We start from the raw sequence: 25,840 nt of genomic DNA, 5'->3' as shown, positions 1-25,840 counted from the left end.
TGAGGGGGAAGCCTAGAGCTGTGTATCTTTCTCGGCGAGGCCCAGGGAGTCTGGCGCGTAAGATTCACTCTTGCAAAAGTTCACACGGGTCACCCTTCATGCGTTTCTGCAGCTTCGTTGCGTGTCCCAGAGAGCGCTGCCTCTGATGCGGAAAGGCAGCGTACAGGTGAGCTCTGCGAGAAACATTAGCTGCGTTGACGAAAAGAATAAAATAAAGGCACTGGGTTACAACAGTGCTGTTTGCTAAAAATTAAAAGTAAAAAAAAAAAAGTTAATTATTGTTATTTTGCGACCTCTGATGTGTTGGCTAGAGACCCAACTGTTGTGTTATTCCCATTCTCCAAGTATAGCCCGTAGCTATGCGGATGATTGATGCCTGTGGGCGGCTGTTCCTGGATTTAGAGGAACACGAGGCATCCTCACCCACTGATCCATTCTCCGGATAATTGCAGCGGCGTCTCTAACGCTCCTGTATTATCCGACTTTCTTTTCATGTCACTGACGTAACACCCTGTTTTGGGTGCTCCAGGAACACAGTCGCTCCCACACTTTTAAAAATGACAACAACAAAAAAAACGGCAAAGACGATTGTGTGCGATTCTTTTCAAAAGGCTTTATTCGACAACAGTAAAACGGAAAAACAAAAATCTGATATTTTTGCACGGATTTTTGTATTTGTGTTGTTAATTTACAGTTGTGTAGAGTCCAAATGAGCAAAATATATATATTTATATTTTTAAGACAGAACATTCTCAGTCATTCTTTCTCACGCTGATGATTCTGCTCATTTTACACAGTGAGCCATTTTTATTGCGCACCATAAATCATATGACTTTTTTTTTAATCATAGCAGCAACAATCTATCTCAATGAAACCAACATTAACATTATTTCCTGAACTTGGCTAAATCAGTTAGAGACAGGATGACTTAGATGGCAAACAGGAGATAAAGATGATTGTGTGTGTGTGTGTGTGTGTGGGGAGGGGAGGGGGGGGTGTACACACGTATGTGTGTGCGTGTGCACTTTCTTCCTTTTCCTCCATTGGATTTGTTGTGTTCGGTGTGCAAACTTATAAGCCAGTACAGCAGCTGAGGAAGGGAGCTGTACTATTTCCTTTAATGAAAAAGATTTTGACTGCAGAGCATAATCTGATACTCTGCTCTGCAGGTGTTTGTAAATTATTTTTACAAGAACATCTCAGGCAATTACAATATGTTCATAAAGTTTATTAGTTAGTGATTCAATTCAATTACACACTAAACAGGGTCTGGATCCAATTGACCAATCAGTGAAACTGCTGAAGTGTTTTTTGTTTTGTTTGTTTGTTTGTTTTTTTTACATTTGTATTAAAGTTATCAATAAGTCATGGTAGTGCAAATTGAGACAGATAATCTGTGAAAAGTCTGGGCTCCTCCACCTCGTCCAAGTGCTATTATATCACCTGAAGAAATTCACCACTATCTGTCAAAAACGACCAATCAGAGCCAAGAGGAAGGTCCTAGCAATGTCAATAATCCTTGTGAGTGCGCTGCAAAATGTGCTAATGGCAGAGAAACAACTTACCGTTCCAGGAAAACTCTGTGTGCAGATTCTGTGGGAATGAAACAACGCTTGCCTTGTTGGCAAACTCAAAAGCCAAGACAAAACTCGGAAAGTTGGAGGATTGTTTGAAATCCGTAAGGCGAGTTGATGCAAGAGAGATTTGAGGGCAAAGCCAGAACAGACGCCTGTCACCAAAAACAACAAACAACATGTGGCCAACTTTATCTTTAAGCTTAGCTTCTGCTCCTCTTACAAAAACATAAAGATACCTCTTGAGGAAAGATCAACCTCTTAGACTGTTTTACTGGAGCACACCTCCTGTAAAGCAGTGCAGCATTTGACAATTCGAGAAATATTTTCAAGCAAAGCTTAAATGTTTCTATCATTTTAAAGCAGTGTGGATTGTGCTGTGTGTGAATCATGCTGTACAAATGAACTTGCCTTCCACTCAACTTCCCATTGATATGCTGGGATTTTTTTTTTTTAGCTTTGACCTTTTGTGAAGGTTGTTAGTGTTTACAGGACAGCTGTCAATTCAGCACCCTTCCCCATAATTGTGCAAGTCATTAAAAAGCCATTGCATACCACTGGAATGTTTTTCTTTGGTGGCGACTGTAATATTGTAAATTTTCATGAAAATGACCAAAATAAATGCGTTGGGAACTTAACGTTTATATTTTTGTTTCCCTGTTCTCTCATATTTTCATTCTATTGAGATCCACTTGCATGTTTTCCAACGTTAGATTCGGTGACATGCAGTGGCTTCACGTTTCCTCCTGTGTGTGTTTTTACTCTTCCCTTTTCTTTCACAAACAGCTTCCAGAGGTGCACAGCATCTCCTGGTTCAGCACGTAACACGCACACACAATAATACTCATACATGAAGACACATTCAGGACTCATTAACTCTGTCCATCTCCCTCGGTCCTCCTTTTTCTTTACCCACTTTCCCTCTCACCCACGCACCCACGCACACACACACACACACACACGCACACACTGTCACATGCTTAAAGTTTTTACAATCTGCATGCCCCAATGTGTGAGAAGCACACAAGCGAGAAAAGGGAAGGCTGAATTAGATTACTCGGGATCACTGTGGCATGAAAAGCCGCAAAGATAAGGTCCTCTCCCTCCTCCCTGCAACACTCCTCGCAGATAGAAAAGAGGAAATAAGGTAATGTAAAAGCAGAGCCGACATTTCCCGCTCCGTTTACACACACACGCATGCACACGCGCACACACACAGATAAATCAGCCCACACCATCACCTCCTCCAGAGAAAACATGTTCCAATTCTGATACAACAGGTTTTCCTGCACACAGACCTGAAGTCTGCAATGGGAGTGCTGAAGATAAAGAAGTCTCGCTCTTGTATATAGAATATTTTTATACTTGCATGCCTTTTAATGAGGATTGTTGAAATAAGAAGTGGGAGACCTGCCACAGTGTTAATCTCTTAACACAAATGCTGAGGCATGTTAAGTGAGCTTTGGTTTGCGTTTTCTTTACAAGAACATCAGTAGGAAGTTGGCTGCATAGCCCAGTTTGCTCTGGTGATTTAAGGAGGAAACGTTTTCAGATTAAAGTTTTCAATATTTGAAGGTTTCAGCTTGGGAAAGCTATCTGTATGTCAGTAAGTAAGCTAATGTTGCACAGCAGCAGCATATCCGAGAGCGTGATGCTTTAAAGGTAAAATCCAACTGATTGAAGTTTTCTGAGTCTCAGTTTGTTCAGCATGTGAACGACGTTGATTTATCCCTTTGGGCGAAATTTTCGCTTTGCCGGTCGAGCCGGTGAAAACGCCACGAGGCCGTCGGATTCCTGCAGCCCGTTTCATCTCGGAGGTGGAGACAGAAGGAGATAAAACAGGAAGCTTAGCATGTTTGAAACTCACCTAAAGCTGCAAACTGGGCTTTGAGTTTATAATATCAAATGACGTTTGGGATCCGCGGTGTCAAAAATGCAACACATTATACTGTGTTTTCACACTTATGGTCTACATTATTCCTAGTAAAAAAACATGTGTGAAAGTGTAAAAACTCTTTAAATAAATGTATATTTTCTTGTGGTATTTACATTTGGAAAATCGTAAAAGAGTCCATCTTTTTAGTTGAGTACATTGAGAAAAATCTCACATTAAGAAATAGTTGTATCGAAAAAGAAATGCCGGTGTGACAAATACTGATTCCCCTCCACTGTTAAATTATTTATATGTGGTCTCTGACCATTTCTTTTTCATTTTCGTTTTTTTTATCAGTCTCTCTAGGACATCTAGAGTCTAGAGTACTTTCCTATGCCGTCTTATTTTCAGCTCACCTCACAGGTTTCCTACAGAATATCCTACAGTCATAGATATCCATTAAAGAACATTGTTTTTGATATACCATTTTGATACTCAACAATTTCAGTTTAGGGCCCACCGAATACATAAAATTTCCTGATATTTCAAAGCTCCCATAATGCCGTTTACTCTAATAAGCATCACAGATCCTCCTCTACTTAAGATGAACTGTTTTCCACTGACGATTGGCAACATCCAATTGGCATTTTTACTATTTTTTGATAACTGTGGAAGAGTTTCGTGATCAATTATGCTGACAGAAAGTAAAAGCGATGGAAAATATGAAAACAGATGAGGAAAGGGAGGCAAAGCAGAAAACAAGATTCACTGTCAGTGGAGCGAAGGGGTAATCCCGAAATCTTTCTTTTAATCAAGTTAAGAGGACATACTTCACAGAGAATGCTGAGGGCATCTGTTGACACAACTCCGTCTTTAGAAAGTCTGCTCATCTGTAATTAGCTCTAATTAGTCTAATGAGCTTCTACTAAGTCTTATCGCAACGTAAAGGCTGCTGTAATCGGGTTTTGACCCAAAACCATTTCAGAAATTGAACGAAGGCCTGCACCTGACTACATCTCTAAAGGTTACAGCATAATGAAGCTAATGATTGTTGGTAATGGGAAGTTTATTTTGGGTTTGATCACATTTATGGTCGATTACTTCAGCAGTTTCTCCGACCCAAACCCAGTCCCCCTTTACGGAGCGCTGTAAAATGTTGCGGCCTTGCCGGAATAGTTTATTATTTTAAAAAAAGGCTTTTTATTGCACTACAGCAGCAAAGTGATAGGCTCCGCCACGGGTAACACTTGTGGGAAAGCAGCAGCGTCCTTCTGGGAAAGAAGTTTCTTTTTTTTCTTTTTTTTTAGCTCTCTTTGAAGAAGGTTCCTCCTGTGTGTTGTCACATACCCACATGCACTGGGAGGGCTCAGAGCAACCGCTCGCCACTTTGTCACCAATTTCAAACTGTGAAGCAGAACTTTTGCAAATGCAGCAATTATTTCAAAGCACCAAATGAAAGGAGTAGTCAAGAGTTTCAGCGAGTTCAGAGTGAGAAAATGCCTCTGTCAAACTGCGGCGCCTCTTATGTTTCTTCCTAAACTGCCTTTGTAGATTTGTTCCTTCTGTTTTTCTCCTCCGTGATTCCTTTCACTATTTATTTTATTTTCCCCCCTCCCCCTGTTTCGACCCGGACGAACATCCATTAGTATATTAAAAAATTTTGATTAATTGCCTCCCTTATCAACCTCTCCCTCCCTCGCTTTGTTGGCAATCCCAATTTTTTTCACTTGAGCTTCGAAATAGCAGCAGTCGAGAGAGAGAGCGTGTGTGTGTGTGTGGGTTTTCTTTTTTTTTGGGTCATCTGGAGATGGATTTTAAAGGCAGTAATTGGATGCCTGAGAAGATTTTCCCACCGCAGCAGGAAGCTAGTTCATTATCTTTTAGCATTGTAAAGTAATACGCTGCTGTCCAGGCTGCCCTCGTCGTCATTACCCATGCTGTGGACGCCTGCTGATGGAGAGGGAGCAGGAGGACAGGGGCATACATCATATCTTGACTCATCAGTCTTCCTGTTCCAGCCGAGACACCAAACTGCGCTCGCTCGCACGCCCACATTCGTAGGCATGGAGATGAGGGGAGATGAAGGCAGCGGTTTTGTATTCACGAACTGCTCCGATGTATTGTTAAACAATACATCATCACCCTGGCCTTCTCAGGCCACTTCGCCTCAAACATGATAAAGCCATCAATCAGCATTGTCCAATGAATGTTTTACTTTGCTCTTTTCCATTCTTTTGCCCTCTGTCGCCATGCACATCTTCTCTGCCGGGCAAGTAAAATGAGGAGGACCATTTATCATCGGACGTGAGCGCTTACAGATGCCAGATAATACTGTAGAAATGCGTCCCGGGCCCGTTTTTTTTTTTTTTTTTAACTATTTATCCCGATGTTGCAGGCTGAAACACTTTGAATTTGGCCATTGCTGCTAAACACCTCCAGCCCCTCCCACCTCACTCCCTCCTGCCACTTAAATGAAATGGGATCAAATCTAGCATATTTTATTCTTCACACTGAATGAGTCACACAGTTTACAATGAGGAGCTGACGGATGGGCCATAAGTGTGAAACCATTAGCATTATACTACGGAGGCTGATGATGAAGTGGTAGCACTCATTGAGGCTGCCGCCGTATGTGCATGTGTCACCCTCCATGTAATGCTAATTAGGACAACAGATTGTGACAAATGCCTCTCTAATCCAGAACATGATGGCTCTCTTTGAGGCAGTGTGTCTTAAAGGGATCGCTAGTTTTGAAGCGAGGCTCTGTTAAAAAGGTTATTGACAGTTCATACCCAGTTGCCTTGCAGAAGTGATCCCACTCTGACTACTCATTAATCCTTTAAAAAGTAAATTCTTTTACTTTACCTTTTACCGATTACTTGATTTCGAAAGTAACAACGTAATATTACAAGTTACTTTATTAGTTAAAATGTGATTACTGATTGGCCATAGTAGTGTGTTAGATTACTCTTTACTGAAGAAATAGTGGCATATTGGAGTAACACGTTACTGAGTAACATTACCCATGTCCGTGTTCATATTTTACCTGTCATGTAGCTTTCCTGGTGTCTCAATCTATTGTAAATCCAGATTGAGATTGAAGTTTACTGCTAGCCCAAGAGGAGCCAAAACTTAAGCAGATTTCTGTTACTTCTGTGTCTTACAATGACTCCAATCTAAGAAACAAACAAAAAAAAAACTCACTGTAGTTTAGTAAAGGCTATTTTTGAAACAGTAAACCATTTCTACGTTTGCAGTGGGTTGTTATCTTTTTAATAGCCAATTATTTTTGTGGGAAATGGAGGTTGGAGGCTGTGCGCCACCCATATTCTTCCTGTGTGAAACACTTGCTGATGACGGAACATGTTAAGCATTTCTCGTCAAAGTAAGGCTCTTAGACATTTACAAAAACTGCTATGATAGTTTTTTTTGTTGTTGTTTTTATGTAACAAGGGTTGTTTTGATTTTTAACGCTCTACAACTTCTGTTGTTGCCACATATTTCACAGGTGAAGGTTATGGGTCACCCATTGCCTCCTCTCTCAACTTCTCAGAACGCTGGTTAAAATGTTAATAAAATGCCTTTCCATGAAACACAACTGCAATTGGCAACAGATGGGCAGCTTGTCTGCTCAGGTAGAAGCTGTAATCAGCTGCTTGGCAGTCTGACTAATTAACGGCATAAAGGTATAACATCAAGTACTGAAAGGCGACTACTTATTTCTGCATATATTTATGTGTTATTTTTGATTAACTGTACGCATCATACTCAAAATTATAACTACATCTTAGGTATAATATTATAGTTATTCTAATCATTCATATATGTTTGTGTGTGAAAACCTCTGTGCAATTGTTTTTTTTTTCTTTCTCTTTTATAATGTGAGTTTCATTCCAACGCATAAATTCTTATACCCTTATAATACATCCTCACTTCAACTATCACCTCACGTCCAAGTGTCAGAAAAGCACCTTTCTGATGACAGGATGCTGGAAAAAAATCGTCAAGACCCACGTGTTAATTTCCGATGACGGCACACGGGAGAAGTGGAGAAATGCGTGGGCCGTCTTGCATCGCCGCTGCACATGGGGAGGTGCTTTCATGAAAGGCAGATATTCTGAGGTTTAATGGCAAATCCTGTGTCACTCAGAAAGACTGCGTGCTCTGAAATCCTCCTCTAATTGAAATAGCATAAGTGAGTGGGACGGTTTTGTTACCTTTCAAAGCTCTCTCATTACAGTGACACTCAAACAGCCTCTGTCACCATTAAAACAGGCAACCTCTCCGCGGTGCTCCTGAAAGCGTCTTTACAAGTGAGGTCGACTTGCTTGTTTATGGTGTCTTTGCATTCCCCTGAAGATGACCTGAAAAGGATAGCTTTATTCACACGCAAAGCGCCACAGTTATGTAAAAGTTTGTTTTATGCCTACACAAAGTGGCTGAGAATGTACCCAGTGGAACCACTTATGTTTTAGTTTCTCTGACTGAATGCTGCGAACCTTCCTACCTCTCCAGTCCTCCAAAATGATTTGCGCAGTAATGCAAAGACACAAAATGCATGGAGGGTTTTTAAGATAACATCTAAATGACGTTGGCATATTTCAATATTCTGACACTCTTCTAGTTATGTTGGCTTCAGTCCATTGCTTGTAGGCCGTAAGGGGAATGGGCATGTTTTCCTGACACAAGTGGGCTGCCATCCGGATGGCCATGTGTACTGCCTGTTCTGCGTCCAGAAAACGGCGGCTAGACTAAGTAAAGCCAAGCAAGCTGGCAGCATGGATCTGGATTTTAGAGAGGTTAAGAACCGGGAGAGGGGTCACGGGGTCGTCCCCCTACAGGCATGGTTGGCTGTAGGTGACGAACTCTCCATCAATTGGCTCTGTGTGACGAATACCAGGCTGAAATTAAGCAGAGTGGCACAGGCTGGCCCCTCTGGCGCTCAGCCATATTTTCAGAGAACAACAGCAGAGGCACAAGCGAGGGGTTGCTACGCCGGAGCCAGCATCGCTCAGCTTGCCCATCCCAAAGCCCCCCTGCTGGTGCGGCGAGGTGGCTTATTCCCCCATGCCTGGCCTGGATTCTTTCGTAGCTTCATCTTACTGCTATTGAAATACATTAGGGACATTCATTTTCCTCCCCAACCCACTGATCTAAATGTATCACCATAGTAGTATTCCTAAGAACTGTAGGGGATTTGTTCTATAAACTTATAATACAGTACTTCCACGCTCAGTCATGTTTTATTCAGGAGATTCCTTTCAAAAGATGGACATGCAATTCATGGCCACTGGGCTCCTGAGGGTGGCCAGTCCCTCTAGTGCCATCCTTCAATAACTCAAAAGTTTTGACGCTGCCGGTGCAGACTCTGTAGTCGTATGCTCATGTACTTTCTAGGTCAAAATGATGAACTGGGGACAAATTTAGATATAATCAATAAGTATTATAACTGCACAAAGCTTATTGCAGAGATTATCTGTCTGCTGTTGTTTTCTTGTGCCCTGAATAAAACGTGGCATACCATTTGATAGGCTTTTTGCATCACTGAAAAAAAGAAAAAAAGAAAATCATGTTTCCAATTAGAGATGTAGAGTAAGGCATCAGGAACAAATTATCATGTACTTATTATTTGTGGTGGGATTTGTCCTGTCAGCAGCATGTCACTGTGACACTTCCCCAGAGTCAAAGTTTTCCCATAAATCATGTGCAACTCATACATAATTTACAGTTGAGCGCAATCCAGTGTGACTAAAACGTTAATACTCCCCATGAACCGCCGTGTCGATTGTCATGCATAGCTGTGCGAGCAGCTTAGATGATGTTGGGGTTGTTTTGAAAGTTGTGAACGCAGTATAAATCCGTGATTCTAATAAAACTGTGGCACTCTGATCTCCGTTACTGACACTCAAAAGAAGTTTTGTGATTTGTTTTTTTTCTCTGAGGTGCAAAACAAGAATATTTACTGTGATGCATTTTTTTAAGATAACGTTGCATCAGAAACATGAGGTGGTGCTTTCTACACGTGTGTTTAATTTACTCCTGAATACCAAAGTTGGATCTGGGAATGATATTAAACCTTTTTTTTTTTTTTTCACTTGTTTCAATTCCAGGTTTCAAAATCAGTGTGATTTGCTCATCAATATTTATGTGGATTTGTTCATTGGTATGGAACCTACTAATGTATTCCTCTCTAATCTATATTTTCAAAAAGTTTAGCAATATGGTCATCAAAAGAGCTTGTATATGACTGAGTGTGTAAAAGATACAATAGGATAAAAATAGTCAACACTTTTTTGCACTTCAGAAGGTTGTTTTCATGTAAGTTGGTCATGTTGGATTTTAAGGTCATTGTTGTTTGGGAAAACTGAATTTCCTATTAAGAAGTCCAACTTCTTTGGACCGTTCTCTTAATTTCTCCAACTGCAAACTTCAACTTTTAAGTAATCAGTAGTAATAGAAAGACACTGTTTAAGTCTTGTTGTATTTTTGTTTTTAAAAAGTCCGTAGAAATAGTGGAACCTGGAAAATTGTTTACTGAAGTGGCACTGGTTATAAAGTGTTTGATATCCACAGGTATCAATCATTCTGAATGACTCAACACCAGCACTTTTTACTTCACACGTCTTTTGAAAATATTTTATTTGCCATGCCCTTTGAATGCACAGTAGCCTGGTCGTTAAGTCAAATTCCTGGAAAAAACAACATTTCACGTTTCACAGGTTTAATATTTCATTTCTTTCTGGTGCATTTTTTGTTGTTCAGACCTTCACCTAGATGGTTCGATTGTGCATTTGCATTTGGCTTTGTTTTTCAGACAAAGTAAAGAAACTAATTAGCAGCAAGGACAAATTGGGGGAAAAAAAAACCATTTGACTCACTTTAAAAAATAAACACTGAAATTAGAACCAAGTATTTAAAACAGAATAGTATACTTACTACCCACCAGATTGAAAAATTGCCTCAAACAAGGTCATGTCACGTAGCTGTCCGTTTTTGTTTAGTTGGGAGAATTACTTCAGTCAGTCAGGGCAGACGGCCGTTCACACTGAAACAGGTTCTTCTGAAGTTTCTTCCTGTTAAAGGGGAGTTTTTCTCTCCATTGTCGCCACATGCTCGCTCAGTATGAGGGATTGCTGTAAAGTCAACCATTGTATGTAAACGACTGTCTAGTGTTGCTACATGCTTGTCCAGGAGGAGTGAATGTTGCAAGTCTATTACTCAGTGCAATCTGTTTGGTTTATAAAGAAAACTTTATGAACTGATGGGAATAATGAACTGAACTTGACTGCATTGTTGGACAAATTGGATCAGCTGGAATGAATTCACACTTTTTCGTAAAGTTCCTTGATGTGACATGTTGTGTTAGTTTTTCTCACGATTGTGAAACTGTTGAGTCTCGCAGCATAAAAACAAACAGTAATTTTGGCATCTTCAGTCCCTTTGCAGATTTCCACCTAGAGTACTGACAGTGACTGGGTTACCCTTTCTGCACAGTGTCTTCATTATTGACTGAGGTAGCAGATAATTAGGCCCTCAGCACTACTATTTATTCTTAGTTGCCAGCTCTTTTTGTCCTCAACATGACTCCTCATTACATCTTCCTTTAAAGTGAGTAGATCAACCATCAAAGCAGCCATGGAGGTAATTCTCCTTCTGCCTTTCTTGACCGGCAGTAATGAGCAGATCAGATTGCTGACCGCCGTGTACCTCAGACAAGTGGCCGCAGCCGAAAAGCACTCAGAGGTATGTTGAAAGGCAGCGAGGCGTGGCAGTGAAGTGGAGAGGTTTTTGGTCCCAACTCCCTCCGCACCCTCCACCGCTTACACTTCAGCCATGTCCGTTCCATCAACCAGGAAGAAACAAGGGAAAGGAGAGAATAAAGGCAGGCAAGTAACTGGCCCTTTCTTTAGGAGCGCGAGAGCAGGAAACCAAGAGAGGGGCACAAGAGAGAGAGACCCTCATTAAAAGGCTGTGTCTTTGCTTCACAACCATCCCACCACTTCAATGCGCTGTCATGCAGTGATGTATCGCTCTGCATAGTGCTACCAAGGCCTTTATTCCCACTCTCCTCCATGTTTCTCGGCTCTATGGCCAATTAAACGCCCACTGGAATCGAGGGAAGGAAGTTTCACGTTGAGCACTGCACAGAAAACTGATGAAAGGACATGTCTCTTTTTGTCTGCTTAATAGCTTCAGGACACTGAGTGGCATTTAATGGCAAGAGCATGAATCATGAGTTACAAACTCCCACTTTAGGTTCTGGATTTGTGAAAATGTTTATCTGACACATAAATGTCATGTAGGACAGGTTAGTTGACTATTAGCATAATTCATATTGGCCCTTCAAAACAACAAGACCTTCACTTAATGACTTTATAATGGTAGCGCAAACATCTTGTCAGGTTTTTAGAGAAGATCACAGAATCTCTAAGTTGTGCTTTATGTGCAGCCGCGCAAATGGTTAGCTTTGAGGTAGCCACGGCACTGGCTGATACGATCAGGTGTGCAGGGAGCTTCACTTATGCTTTTCCAACATATTTAACACACAGCCTACTCTTGTTGCAGGACACACGATGCAGTCTCTAAAGTCTCCTACTCGACACGCGTTCGACCTGTTTGTTTGGTGGCTGTGGCTGGCAACACGGGGTCAGAATGTGGATGCGTCGGCGCGTTTGTCGAAGCAGAATCCAACGTAACAGTGGGACGGCGGGCTTTGCTGCTTCTCATTCTGCCCATGTCACTCAGGCTGACACCATAAATCTCACTTATTTTCAGATCCAGCCGAGACATGGGGAGAAATTACGGCCCAGAACACATTACCAGCCACAGCGGCGTGCTGAATGCTAACAGAGAGATCTTTGATAAAGCAGACAGGCAGTTCTCCCACAGATTATTGAACAAAAGACCCCTGTCTCCAAAAACTGGAGATTGTAAGGTTTGCTTGTAAGCAGAGCGCAAACACCAGCATCAGCAAGAGAGAGCTAAATGTATTTTAAAAGTTAACGAAGGCATTTTTTTGTAATATTAAGCAATATTTACGTAGAACCTATGAAAAAGGACAAACAGGTAAGTAAAAGGGGCAGTAGACACGTGTGCATTTAGATTTTGTCACACTGTTTTTGTGACGTTACTCCAACAGATTATTTGGGAGCTGGTGTCAGGTTAGATTAGACTAAAATGTTTTGACTTTGAGGCATAATTTGGAAATTATGCTGCAACTAGATTCCAAAGAATAACGTTATGACACAATCTTTTTAAATAGCTGACTGGAGAGAAGTGCAACGCTCGTTATTTACCTTCCAGCCCTTTAACCATAATGTCCCCAACCTCTATTTGAATTTTATTAAGCTAAAATAAAACATGCTGGTGGCTAATACATTTGGCTGGAGGTCCAATTTTTTTCAGACCCGACCAAGAAAAACATGTCCCCAAGTCTAAACGATTGATGGGAGTATTCCTAATATTACTTTGAACCACAAGATAAACAGCTAGAGCAACAAATGCTGTAAGGATTCATACAGTTTCTCATGAATCTATTTTATAGAGATCTTTTGTAAGGACTACAGTATCTCTACTGAGCCGCTGGAATCCCTTAATGGTTGATGTGGTTCTCCAGAGACCCGCTCAATATGCCACACTGCACCAAACTTTAAGCTGTATTCATGAGCCGATTCATTAAGAACTCATGATTATCACAAGGGTTTGCATGGATTATCAATCGCCATGTAAAAAGAAAATCTCAGAGGTGTAAATGTGATATAATAAGTAGTATATATGATTTTGTAGTTTGTTGACAAGGCACAGGAATTTTTTAGTAACTCATATTCAGATCTGACTTGCTTTCTATCCTGTAACTTTTAATCAGAGAATAATGTGATCACTGGATTTATCATCAGATGTCGGAAGTGAACAAGATCACGTTTGCTGAAAAGGACGCCTTTCTGAGTACCAGATGAAGTCGTCATCAAACACTTTTAAAATACCGCAGGAACCTGAACAGGACAGCGGACTGTTCATTTTTGGTCAAATTTTAATTTGGGGCCTGAAACATTTCAAATGCTGATCATATTGAAAACTCATCAGGCTCTGGGCAAATTCTCCTACTCTCAAAAGCCCACACTTCATTGTGTCTCTATTCACACCGCTGTAAGCTTCTGATTTGCACCACTGGTTTCCATTTTGTGTTTAATTGCGCTGTCTGTGTTTAAGTGTGTGGACCACTGATGCATCGCCGTGGAATCCCGCTGTGGCTTATTACTGCCAGGCTCCGCTATCCGCTGTCCCTAACCTGCTGGGTCATTTCCAGCTGCTGTAATCTAACATTAGCCTCAGCTTTCACCGAGTCCCAGCCATTTACCCCGCTATATATTATAGATGACCCCCTGGAAATGGAAGAATCCCAGCAGACATGGAATTAATTTACAGCAGTCCTCAGTTTTAAGGAAAATTAAATCAAAGTCAGTGCCACAGACGGATAGAGGTTTTATGTTGCTCCATAACGCTGTCACAGTCAATAAAACTTGAATGAAAAGCTATTTGATGATTAAGTGTTTCCTTTTTTTTTGTTATTCGTTGGTATCTCTTGGCTTTCCTAATAATAATCATTTCACTCTAAAGTCGCAAAGTCTTCTAAAGCCGAAGCTTCTTTCAGTCGAACCTAATCCCCATTTCTTTTTTTTTTCTTTTTTTTGAATGAATGAATTTCATTTGCAAGCTCACAAACACAAGGTAAGTCTTTAGAAACTGAGCTGACAGCGTGTGTTCATATATATTGTGGGAATACGCAACGTGAAGTCAGTCACGTCTGAGCTCATCAGGTTTCGTAGGAAAACTCTAAACACATGTGACGTTTAATTCTGCACAGATCCCTCCACTCCAGAGGTAGATCCTTCTTTTTTTATAAAAGAAAAGGAAGAAAAAGCTGACAATCCTCAGTACTAGCATGGCTTCGACACAAAGGAGATGATAGAGGGGGAAAAAAAGAAAAAAGATGCCTTAGGGTTCCTGACTATTGAAATGAAGGATATCGGGGAGAGGAGCTTTTGTCGAAGATGGCACCAATAGCAGAATGAGAGCGGCTCACAATGAGGGACTTTTGTCAGGCTTTACAATTAGATGAAGTGAATTTAAGCTCACCTGTGTATGGAGTCCTGTTTGCTGTACAGCACAGCCATTACAGCTGTACTTGGCATCAGAAGGAGCTATTTGCAGAGTTTAGTGTCAGCATAAGTTCAGTACAGCTTGTAAAGTCCATCCATTGTACTTTGGTGAGCTTAGAGCGTAAAAGTTACCCTGTAGTTACCCTAATTGGTCCCAATTACCGACACTGACAAAGGCGTTGTGTGTTGGTGTGTGTCTGTAAAAAAAAAAAAGGTTAAGATTTCTGTTCAGAGTAATGAAGTGAACTTAGGAACCAGAGATGTCTGGACCACTTAGTTCAATTACAGTCTCCTGCAGTGCAGGTGAAAAATTGGTGGATGTGAACTAATTGGGCATTAAATAACAATTTGCACATAAAGAATAAATGTGTATCAGAAGCATCTGGTTCACTTATGGTAAATTCACAAATGCTTCTTGTTGTATTTCTGCATCATTTTTAATAATAAGAACATTAAAATCCTTGATGATTCTTTGTTAATGCTATTAGTTGAATCACAGACAATCCAGATCTAACAGGACACTAACAAGAGTTTAATAGTCTGCTTGTTATTTCGACTCATTCTGAAACACCTCCTAAAATATAGAAAACAATCCACAAGTCCTCTGTTTTATTTGCTTTTGAACACAAATCATCCATCCAGTCATCCATCCATCAGCCCAGCCAGCTGTGAGTTTGGTGCAGATCATTTTCAGCATTCGGTTGTTTATTGATTTTTGCCAAATTGTTGGATTGATCCAGCCTGATCCGGAGTCCTGAGTTGAATTTGGTGATGATGAATCTGTGGAGGAAGCTGAAGATTAAGGCGATGGCCCTGAGGTCTTCCAACCAAAACACTTGGAGCTCGTCTCTGAAGATAGATCGTCAAAATACCAGTGAAAACATTCTTACAGTTCATCTGCAATGAGGAGTTTGATTGCTGATCATGTTTAGAAATAAAAAAAAATGTTTCTATTATTTCTATTACTATTGAAAGTTGTGTAAATGTTTAATGATTTATATTACAATGTAATTAAAAATAAATACATGAATAGATGTAACCTCTATTACTACACTTTTAGAGGTGATATGTTACTACATTGAGGTGAGATGTGATTAAATACATAATGTTGATAATTCAGTCTACATGTTATTTTATTATTTTGGGTATTAAAGAAATAAAAGTACATGCAGTTTAATGCACTAGTCATCTAATATAATCCTTTGAATACTTCCTAAGTTTGTTTTAGAGCACAATTTTACTTTACTTTTATTTTACAATTTGAATATTAAATTTGTTCCACAGCAAAGTTGATCCAATCGCAGGGTTGAGAAAATTAAGGACAGAATTGATTGAAACAGGAATTTCAAAGCCACGTGTGAAACGTCGCCCCTGGCAGACGGAGACTATCAGTAAATAGAAATCTTGTAACAACAAGCAGGATGCAGCGAGGCACGAATAGAGAAAAGGCTGTCAGCAATGACAAGCGCTAAACTCAGTAAACCAAGTACTATGCACCGTTAAAAACAAGAAGATGCAACGCATAACGTGGCAATCTCAGGAAAAATAAATAAATAAATAAAAATAGGTGTGTTATGAAAACATAAACGGAGAAACCTGCAGTGAACAAAGGAAGAGACAGAATTCAATAAAACCAGAAAATTCACCTGCAGGATGGGTAAATTATTCCAGCTAAAGATAACATGGACGAGAAATACGTATTAAAACAAGATGAAGATTAAATTTACCAAACCAGAAAGCAATTAAAGTCATTAATGGAAAGAACAAAAAGATAAAAATCAAGCTCAACAGAACATGTAATAGAGCTATTATTTTGATTACTCTTATAAAACCAAATTTCTTCCTCTGCTGTTTCACCAACCAGAGACAAACATGTTGACAAAAGTTCTGCATATTTGCAATATATTCAAGTTGTTCTATGACAGATATGCTTATTTTTAGCTATATTTTACAGTGCAATTATGGACAAAGTATGGATGATTACAACTAGAACAAATAATAAAAGCAGACCTAACACTGAAGTTACCCTACCTATAAAGGTAACAAGTAATTCCACCAATTTACAGGCAAAAGATCTAATTTATCCTATGAAAGAGTAAACCAGCCAATCACAATGGAGGATACCATTTCAGTGGATAACACCATAACTATACGAGCTCACCTGTTTCCATCTGCTGCCTTGTTTCTGATCTCGGTAAGCCGATTTTTGCCGATCAGTTTTTGTGTGGCATTCTCTTGACCTTTGTTGTCTTTTCTCTTTGCAGGACACTGAGATCCTGAACACTGCTGTCCTGACCGGGAAGACAGTAGCCGTTCCAGTAAAGGCAGTGACCATCGGAACGGATGCCTCTGTCACCGACGTCTCTGAAACGGTGACATGCCGCTCGACGGATGAAGACGTAGTGAAGGTCAGTAAGGTGAACTGAAAATGACAACTTTCTGCAGCTTTGCTGCCCTAAACAGACTTTGTCAGCTACTTCAAGTGTTTCCTGATGATTTTGATGTGATTTTTTTGTTGTTTTTTTTCACACCACCATCTTGAATTTTGGGCAGCGTCAAGGTTGAGTTTGTTAAAACATGAGAAATCACAAGTGTTGTATTTCGCAACACTTGCAAAATCGCAAATGTCTATGCTTAGAGAAATATTTACCTAGTAATTAACTTTGTCACAATGGTTGCTTTATGATGATGATGGGTTATATTTAGGGTTGGTGTCCTGCTCTCCAACATGGCCTCCCATAAAGACCAGATTTGTTCTGACTTTTATGGATTGTTGTTTTATAACTCCATAATGAACCTCTCTGCAGCTTTACCCCGTACTGTACGCCTTGGTCTTCATGATGTTGTTCTCCAACAAATCTGTGAGGCATTAAAAGAACAGCTAGAGTCAGACTGAGCTTAAACATCTGTACTGTATTGGTACTTAGATGAGTTATACAAACATCATCGCACTGGATTTTATTTGTAAGTCTTAGGGTGAAGGAGAAGAATGATACAACGCTTTACGGCTTTTATTTCCAGGACATTTAAAAAGGATTTATCCTTTTTGTTTACACTTTTCACAATTATTTACTACTTTATTCTGCCACATAAAATACCAATGGAACACATTAAGGTTTGAGATTTTAACGTCTAAATTATAAAACGTTAGAGGTGTATGGATACTTTTGCAGTTCACTGTATGTGACAATCAGCCGATTCTGTTTTAATAGCTCCGGTTAATACTATGTAGTGAACATAAGTCACTACATGGTAAAACGTCTCCTACAGATTTAAAAATATGATCTCAGATATCAGGGGCTCCAAAGAAGACACTCGCCCGCAGAATTTCAACAAATCAACCAAAAGGCAAGTATTTCTTTACTTCTGTCTCTATGAAAAAGAAGAACTTCTTCTCAAGAAAGAAATACCTCGGATATACCAAGACAGAATAAACCAAATAGTTAATGTCATATAAATGACACATATTGGAACCAATCAAACTCTGAAACCGTAAACTGTTACGTTTCTGCTAACGATACACACGTGGACATAAGTAATCAGAATAAATGGCCAATCATAATAAAAATGAGATTAACTGCTTTTCTACCCATGTAAACAACATTTGGATTATTTAATCTGAATACATTTCAATCAAGAAATGTTTGCGCATGTAGACATAGCCAGTGTTTCTGCTCTGGTTTAGGTTCAGCACAGCAGGGAGGGTCGACTTCAGAGTCAAATTTCTGCTGCTGCTGAGATATGTCTCTAAATCATGTGTCCAGTTACAATTTTCGATTATGCAAACTTAATTAATTTATCTTTATTTTGGGAAGCACTCAGTTTGTAAAGACGGAGTGACGTCACTGTGCAGAATACGGTATATTTTACAGAGTTCTAATATTGCTGCAACTTAGAAGGAAATGCTTAAGACGCTCCGTCTTTTAAGACGTATTCTTCTTTTTACACCAGCGTTGCCTTAATGTAGAGGTGGAAACAAGGTTTTCTCTTCATTATGTTGAAGGCACATGTTGCTTTCCTGGATTCAGATTTTGACAGCTAAGGTTAGGGGTATGACTGGTAAGGCAGTGTTGGGAATATGCTGTTTGCGTACATTTGCATCTCATCTGCCCACTGTAACTCCACATGTTGTAGCTGCATTCTGTATAATGAAGCCATGCCTATTAAAACACTGAACCAATTCTCAATATTTTAAGCAGAAAAAAAAAAACTGTGCCCCAATATTTCATTTCAGCTTTTTCTAGCCTGTAACTTTACTGTTTACATTTGCATTCACCAACAGGTCTTGCGCACACACACACACACGCACACACACCGCATCCCAGCATTAAGTTGATATTTTAGAGCTCACCTCTGACTCAGAGTATTGCTGCTGTGTTTCAGCTGCTCACAGGAATATTAGAACTGAAACGAGCCAAAGCAACAACACAAACACACTCTGACGGTGTCTATTCATGAGTTCTTTTGGAAAACTTTCCATATTCATGCTAGCCATGAACTCAAAGAAGAGGTTGTGAGCGAGCGTTCACAACCCCCCGCTGCCAGGGAGGATGGCTGGGGGAAGGGATGATGTGTGCACACTTTCCAGTTGCACTAAAATGAGCTGCAGCTTGCAGTATGCAGAGCGGTCGAGGCAGCTTAATTGCTTCTGTCATGTTAACAGTGTGAACACGCCGGAGACGGACTCGCCCCACCTACACGCTTTCCACTTCCTTGCTCATATCTGCCGTGGATTGTATCTGTCTGGTGAGTTGTTAATTTCCTGGGCTAGATCCAGCGACAGCCCTAATGCTCTCTGTAAGTATTCTCCCGCTAGCTGCCTAATGGGTTTGATTAATGTGGCAGCGGATCCTCCTGGACGTTTGCGTTGCTTTGCGAGGCAGAATGACAGAGAGCAGAATGTAGCGCAGAGAGGCAGACCTGCCCCGGGCCTGGGTGGGACACCATGAATGTACGAGACTTTAAAACGCCTGCTCGTTAAGTTTTAAAAAAAAGAAGTTTATCCAATCACCAATTTTGTATGTAAATTGAACGCGAAAGGCTGACATGTTGTCGTTATGTATTTCTGAAATAATTTAAACCCCTTTTTTGGGTGGGTTAATTATTTTATCACCATAGACGACAAAATAAAATCATGCAGGTTTAAAAGTATACAGTATCATATTTATTTGGCAAATGTGGATGTTCCAAAAGCCTTCAATTAATTCATCTTTTACTCAGCTCGGGTGTCAAACTCATTTTTTATTTTTTTTGGTCCATATGAACATCATGAATGTCCTCTAAGAGCTGGTTGTGGCAGAGTGCATCAATAAAACTCTAAAAACAAAATAAAAAAATATATACCATTATAAATCTGTTAACGAACTTTTAAAATATTGTCGCTACTAAAATTTTATTATATTTTCTTTTCACGTTGACGTAATTTGGCACTACTATACAAATGAAAACAAGTTAATTTGACTAATAAAATAATATTTTAGCACACAGCTGTTATCTTGAAGCTGTTACTTAGCCTCTCTAGAGTCTTGAGGGCCACATAAATAGCTTTGGCTGGCCTGATCTGGCCCACGAGCCTCGGGTTTGGCACATGTTTTAGAAATATCCAGCCTTAAACATGATGATATTTACTCAGTTGAGAAAGAAAAATCTATTTCTCTGAAATGTACAAAATCAAAGGTGTCACAACTATTTGAAAGTGATAAACAAAAAATCATTTTAAAATAAATGTACCTGAAGCATTTTTTTAAATTAAATTTTACTTTCTAAATGTATCAGTTTTCTATGAATTTCTAATCTGCGAATTTCTATTTACTTGGTGAAACGAAACAGAGGACTATTGTTTTAAGCCTCTGGCTACAAGGATGGACAAGTTCTCGTTTGTTTTGCTACCAGACTCAAGTATCAGGTAAGGAAAGTTAAACAAAACTTTAAAGCTCTCTGGTGGGAAACTGCAACAAAGTGCATCACTTTGGAGGTCACTAAATCTCCATGACAACTATTATTTACGATCCACATGCCAACTGGCTAACTGGTGATCTGGGAGTAGTGTGACTACTATCCAACCATCACAAATGTAAACACGGCGTTTGTTAAACTCTTTTAGAACTTCAAGTGGAATTTTTTTTTTTACTAAAATCGAGCTTCTAGGCAACAAACACCCCAGATTGGTTTGATATGAAATGAAAAATACCTTGTGGCCGTTGCAAAGTATGGTATCTGTGATGCTGTGGGCCTGTTTCTCTCACAAAGTTTCTGTCAGCTTTCGCTAGAGCACAAGGCATTGTGAAATCAGGAGATTTAAAATGAAAGTGTGTCCCCGTTTGCTACACTTCAATAACAGAGAAAGTTTTTATCAAGAGTGTCAAATATTCTTTTTCTTTTTACTGAGAATTTTGAACTGCAAATTATTGCTAAGCAAGTAAAAAGGGGGGGAAAAATCACAATAAGATCATTTTTTTATTTCAAGAAAAACAAAATTTTTATTGGCCACGAGTAATTTAAATTTGAATATTCTCAGGATTGCAAAAATGTTTAAATGTCGCTACCCTGGTTGAGCTAGAGTGATTATGCAGAGGAGCAGTCTGAACTCTCTCTGTGTGCTACAAACTTGTGAAATGTTATTAGAAGGCAAAAGTGGCTTGTATGAAAGTATTGACAGCGGGCGTACCAATTAGTTTGGCACCTGCAGGTTTGTTAAAAACAGACATGGGATTTCTTTCTCTGCTTAACATGTTCAATCTTAAAGGTTGGTGTTTTCAGCATGAGATTATTCTACTGCATTAAAGATCAAATAAGTTTATTGGCTTTTTACATTATCCCAACCAGGAGTGTCTCTATAATAGCCATGAAACAGTAGCAGTAATAGGGTTTTAAAAAAAGTAAACAGTATTGGTATTTCTTTTGTTTTTTTTTTTTGTGGTCTATTAGCGTCACAGAACTGAGCCAGATGCTGTGAAAGATTTCTGCCGAAACGAAGCCAAGAAAACGGCAGACATGTGGGAGCTGTCAAAGGCACGACCGTCCCAGCAGAGTGCAGTTAAAAGAGGGAGAGCTTAACAATGAGGCCTGTTAAGCAGCACAGAGTCCTCTGATATCTATATCAGTTCAAATTCTTTCTTTGGGAACCCATGTGGAGTCCAATCTGCTCCATGACAGGCTGCAGCCAGGGGAGGAAAGCCCGGCCTTACGGGAATGTTCAAACGCCTCATTAGGCGACTCCACCAGTCTCTTTTACGTTGGCATCCTGCAGCACAAGGACATGAGCAAGGTACTTCTTTGTGTGGAATGTTTATTCACTAGAGAGACGCAGATTAAACACCCGTTTAACTTTTGCATGTCCTCCTCAGTTGTGGGGAATTCTCTGGTGTTTGACTGCAGTCTTGGAGGACGGCCTGCAGCATGCCTTGCAGCTCTCCCATAAGGCCTTTGTTAGCATGCAAAGAGTTTTGTTAGTTTTAGTAATGTTATATAATTTTCCAGCTAAAATCGTTTTTGTTTTTTTAAAAAAAAAGGTCTATATCTTGATTTCTGCTGTTTGAAGCTCATAAGAGATATGTTTTATTTCCATGTCTGAAAGTATGAAATGCCCAATAAAAGTGTGAAGTTACATCAGGAACGCCTCACTCACTCACCTATGCATTACGCAAACGCCAGCCCAAACTAAAGCAGGGAATTTGCCTTTGACTTTGTAATGCAAAGAATTATATGGCAGCTTATAGTGAGGAAGTGGAGCAGTAAGAAATGTTGTCCAGAAGCAGTAGCTTGGAGAACTGTTAACCTAGTTCCCTTTGAAGGGATTTAGAAGTGTCCTGTGGAGAGCCAAGTGTGGCTTCAATTCACAGTTGCAAAAATATATATAAAATCTTTTTGCAAAAAACTGCAGATAAAGGTATCTTCTGATCCAACTTTGACTTGATCTGGACATGCATTCAGTCTAATCATGCTTTATTCATCAAGCCCCTTTTCACACTCATTCATCAGCACATTCACACAAATAATGTATTTTAGCTATGCAGTGGTTGTGCAAATCTCACTTTTCTGCATATAATCTGTGTTTTTTACTCATGAGGGTTGAACAGAACTGCAATAGTTAGTAAATGTCCACATAAAAGTCCAAGGAAACAATTTCTAACTCCACTCAAACTGCATGGCCGTGTTCAGATCTGGTGTTAACATGGCTGATCTGATCTGACCATCAGCAGGATGGTCAGATCAGATCATGTTCAGGATGGAAGATCTCTGCTTTACATGCAGAGGATTATATATAGCTACATCACTGAGTGGGTTATCAGCCAATGTCCACTGGTGTTTCTGTAACTTAATAGATTCAATAACTTAAACTACATTATTATTCACACAGGGCTTAGATTAATCTCAGACTCATTTTGTTTGCTGTCCTAGGTCACTTGTGTTGGTTTGAAAACAATTTAGTAGAAGAAATCGACTGAGATCAACACAATGTGTCGCTAACAGAGAACATGTTAAAAGTAAAGAGTGCTGTACAAAAAAAATAAAAAGATTTTTTTTAACTGCTAAACTTTCTGCGTCTGTCCTAACTGGGCCTTCTCTCTTAGGTTTGGGTTAATTGTTTTGAAATCCTTTGCAAATGGTGTTTTTCTAACAGAAGCATTTTATTGTGAGTGAGGAGAAATCAATCTTTCTCACCGATCTACTTCTACAACCTCACACATCTGTCTTACATAGATGATCTTTGCCTCGTTAAACGCAAACTGCGTCCTTTGCGTTGTTGTCAATGTTTTGGACACTTATTCCCCATTTAAAAGATTATTTTTGTCAAGAAATGAGCCCCTATTCTATGAATCTCAAGGTCATTCCATGAGTCATCTTGGATCTCAAGGTTGTTCCTCTACGCTTCTCATCACTACCCATATATGGCACTTTCTTTGTTTTAGTAGGTGGGTCTCAAAAGGTTCTTTTTGTTTCAGAAATGTTTGATAACATGAACACTTGGAGGCACCAGATTCTTACAGGGAGGTAAATCTACAATCAATCAATCAATAATCTGAAAGGAAAACGAACCACATCAATACGTATCAACCCAGGGCAACGTTTTGCAGCGATGGATTTTCTTCTTTATATAAGCAGCCTGCGTACATGTGACCTCACACAATATGACATGTTGTATTTCAGGGCTGTATTTTACTCTGCTGAGCTGTGCGGGTCAAGGTCGGATTTATTCATGGAGAAAGTAGCAAAAACATAAATAAATAAATACATAAAAGTCAAAATTCACAGCTATTTGAGGTTTCTTTGCAGCCAGTATTTTCAGATTCTGTAGAGTTTGTAAGTGGTCTTTTATATATTTTTTTTTGTCACTTCAGTTCCATGAGTCAGCCAAGATTATAAAATTTCAAGTACATTGTAGAAAGAAGTAGTTATTTTGATTCCTATATTTTATATGGTGGATATTTCAACTGAGTTGAAAGCTGACTCTTATGAAATATTTAATTCTATAAAGGGCATATAATTAATCATGACTATATGCAGATTCCCAAATAAAGGATGTCCTCAGATCATCACTAAATGATGAGGTGCAGAACCACTTTTTTTCCTACGGAAAATGGAAAAACAAAAAGTTTCTTCTATTACTTTTTCATCTTCAAGCAGTTTTATTCAATGCAGAATTGCAGAAATATTCTTTGATTTTAAGCTCACTATGCTATACTTGCATCATATTGTTTCCTTGGTTCCTTGCTGGAGTTTGCATCACTTTTATGAACAAGCATGCATGTAGATGAATTAAGATTAAAGAAGTGTTGGATATCTAATTACAGTTCCAGTCTATCTGAAGCGAAAGCCAGGTCTCAGTACAGTATGAAAGTTCTCTTTAAACTTTCTCCCAGTTTGTCATGTTACATCCACAGACTTCCACGTATTTTTCTGGGATTTTATGCGAAAAACCCACACAAAATAGTGAATCATTTGGAGCATTGTCAGCCCCTTTGACAATGCTGCTCCTAAATGAAACACTGTGAAACCAGTTGCCTTCAGCATTAAGTAACCTGGCCGTATGTCGTTTAATCTCATTATAAATAAATCTCAGGGGTTTGTTGGAGGATCTTAATGAATAATCAGCATCACAAAGACCAAGAATCACACCGGACGCATCAGGGACATATCTGTGATGAAGCTTTCAAACTCTCACAGTGCCTCGTTCCAGCTCTTATCTTGGCAAAGGAAAGAGTATGACACGACTGCAAACCTACCGAGACGGGACCGTCCACCTGAACTGACAGGGCGACAAAGGAGAGCATTAATTAGAGAAGAAGCCAAGAGGAGAGAAGCAACCATTAGTTGTGCTTTATGCAAGTGTGGCAGTTTGAAAGCTATTGGTGAAAAAAAAAGTTCCAATAAGATTATTTTAAAGTTTGTCACAAGCCATGTGGGATGCAGAAAATATGAAACCAAAATTTAACTTTTTGGTCTACAAACGTCGCCCTGAACGCACTGGCAGCGAGGATCCTTTAGCTCAGCAGAGAGAGAGAGAAGCTTTCTACGGTTGCTTGGAAGATTGATGAAGCTAAAGACAGAAAACCCCCCGAAAGAAAATCTGTTATTGTCTTCAAAAAGAGATTCAATTTTTATCAAGACAACTCTGCTCAAACACCACCGAAGCTGTAATTGCAGTGGAATGTGGTTGTGCAAAAGTATTGACTCATGCAAGCTTAATATAAATGAATCTCGCTCACACTTTTTCTTTCACTTTGTTGATTTTATTTGATTCGATGTTGCAATAAAAAGGCACTGAAGTTTGATTTTGCAACATAGCTAAATAAAAAAAACACGGGTAGAAATACTTTGTCAAGGCACTGTACCGACAACAAACTGTAAACAGGATGAGTGCCGCTTTCATATCTAGATGTAAACTATCGAGTAACTGCAGCAGATTCCCTCCTCACATTCAACCTGCCCTGAATTAAGAGGAAAAACGTAGTTCCGCAAAAGCTCAAATTGCCGGCTCCTTGTTGGGAGATGAAAAGCGAGATTCTCACATGAGGCTCCGGCTTTATTCTGTCACATGCAAAGTTTTCTCGCTATTCACAGAGGAAATGCTGCTGCGGCTTTATGATGAATGGGTGTTTCCAGCTTTATCTCACTGTGGAGAAATAACTTGGAAGGAAAGAGGAAAGATATATCCCCAGATCATCTAATTCCAATATGGCTCCAGCTACATGATAAGATCAATAAGATTGACAAAGCACCTCAAAAACAAA

The 25,840-nt window shown here is 39.6% G+C and overlaps 1 protein-coding gene across 1 annotated transcript in view; it reads left to right on the top strand.

Moving 5' to 3' along the window:
• LOC103470631 (transmembrane protein 132C) overlaps positions 1-25,840 on the top strand; it is a 163,416-nt gene that overhangs the window by 119,696 nt on the left and 17,880 nt on the right. The window contains exon 5 of the mRNA XM_081610519.1: positions 16,871-17,014. Within this exon, the coding sequence (XP_081466645.1) occupies positions 16,871-17,014 (144 nt within the window). The remainder of the gene's footprint in view (positions 1-16,870; positions 17,015-25,840) is intronic.

The sequence above is a fragment of the Poecilia reticulata genome, chromosome 9 (assembly GCF_904066995.2).
Source record: "Poecilia reticulata chromosome 9, P_reticulata-male-v2, whole genome shotgun sequence".
Lineage (NCBI taxonomy): Eukaryota > Metazoa > Chordata > Actinopteri > Cyprinodontiformes > Poeciliidae > Poecilia > Poecilia reticulata.
Note: the sequence above shows the minus strand (reverse complement) of the source record. Positions and strands in the feature narration are given on the sequence as shown.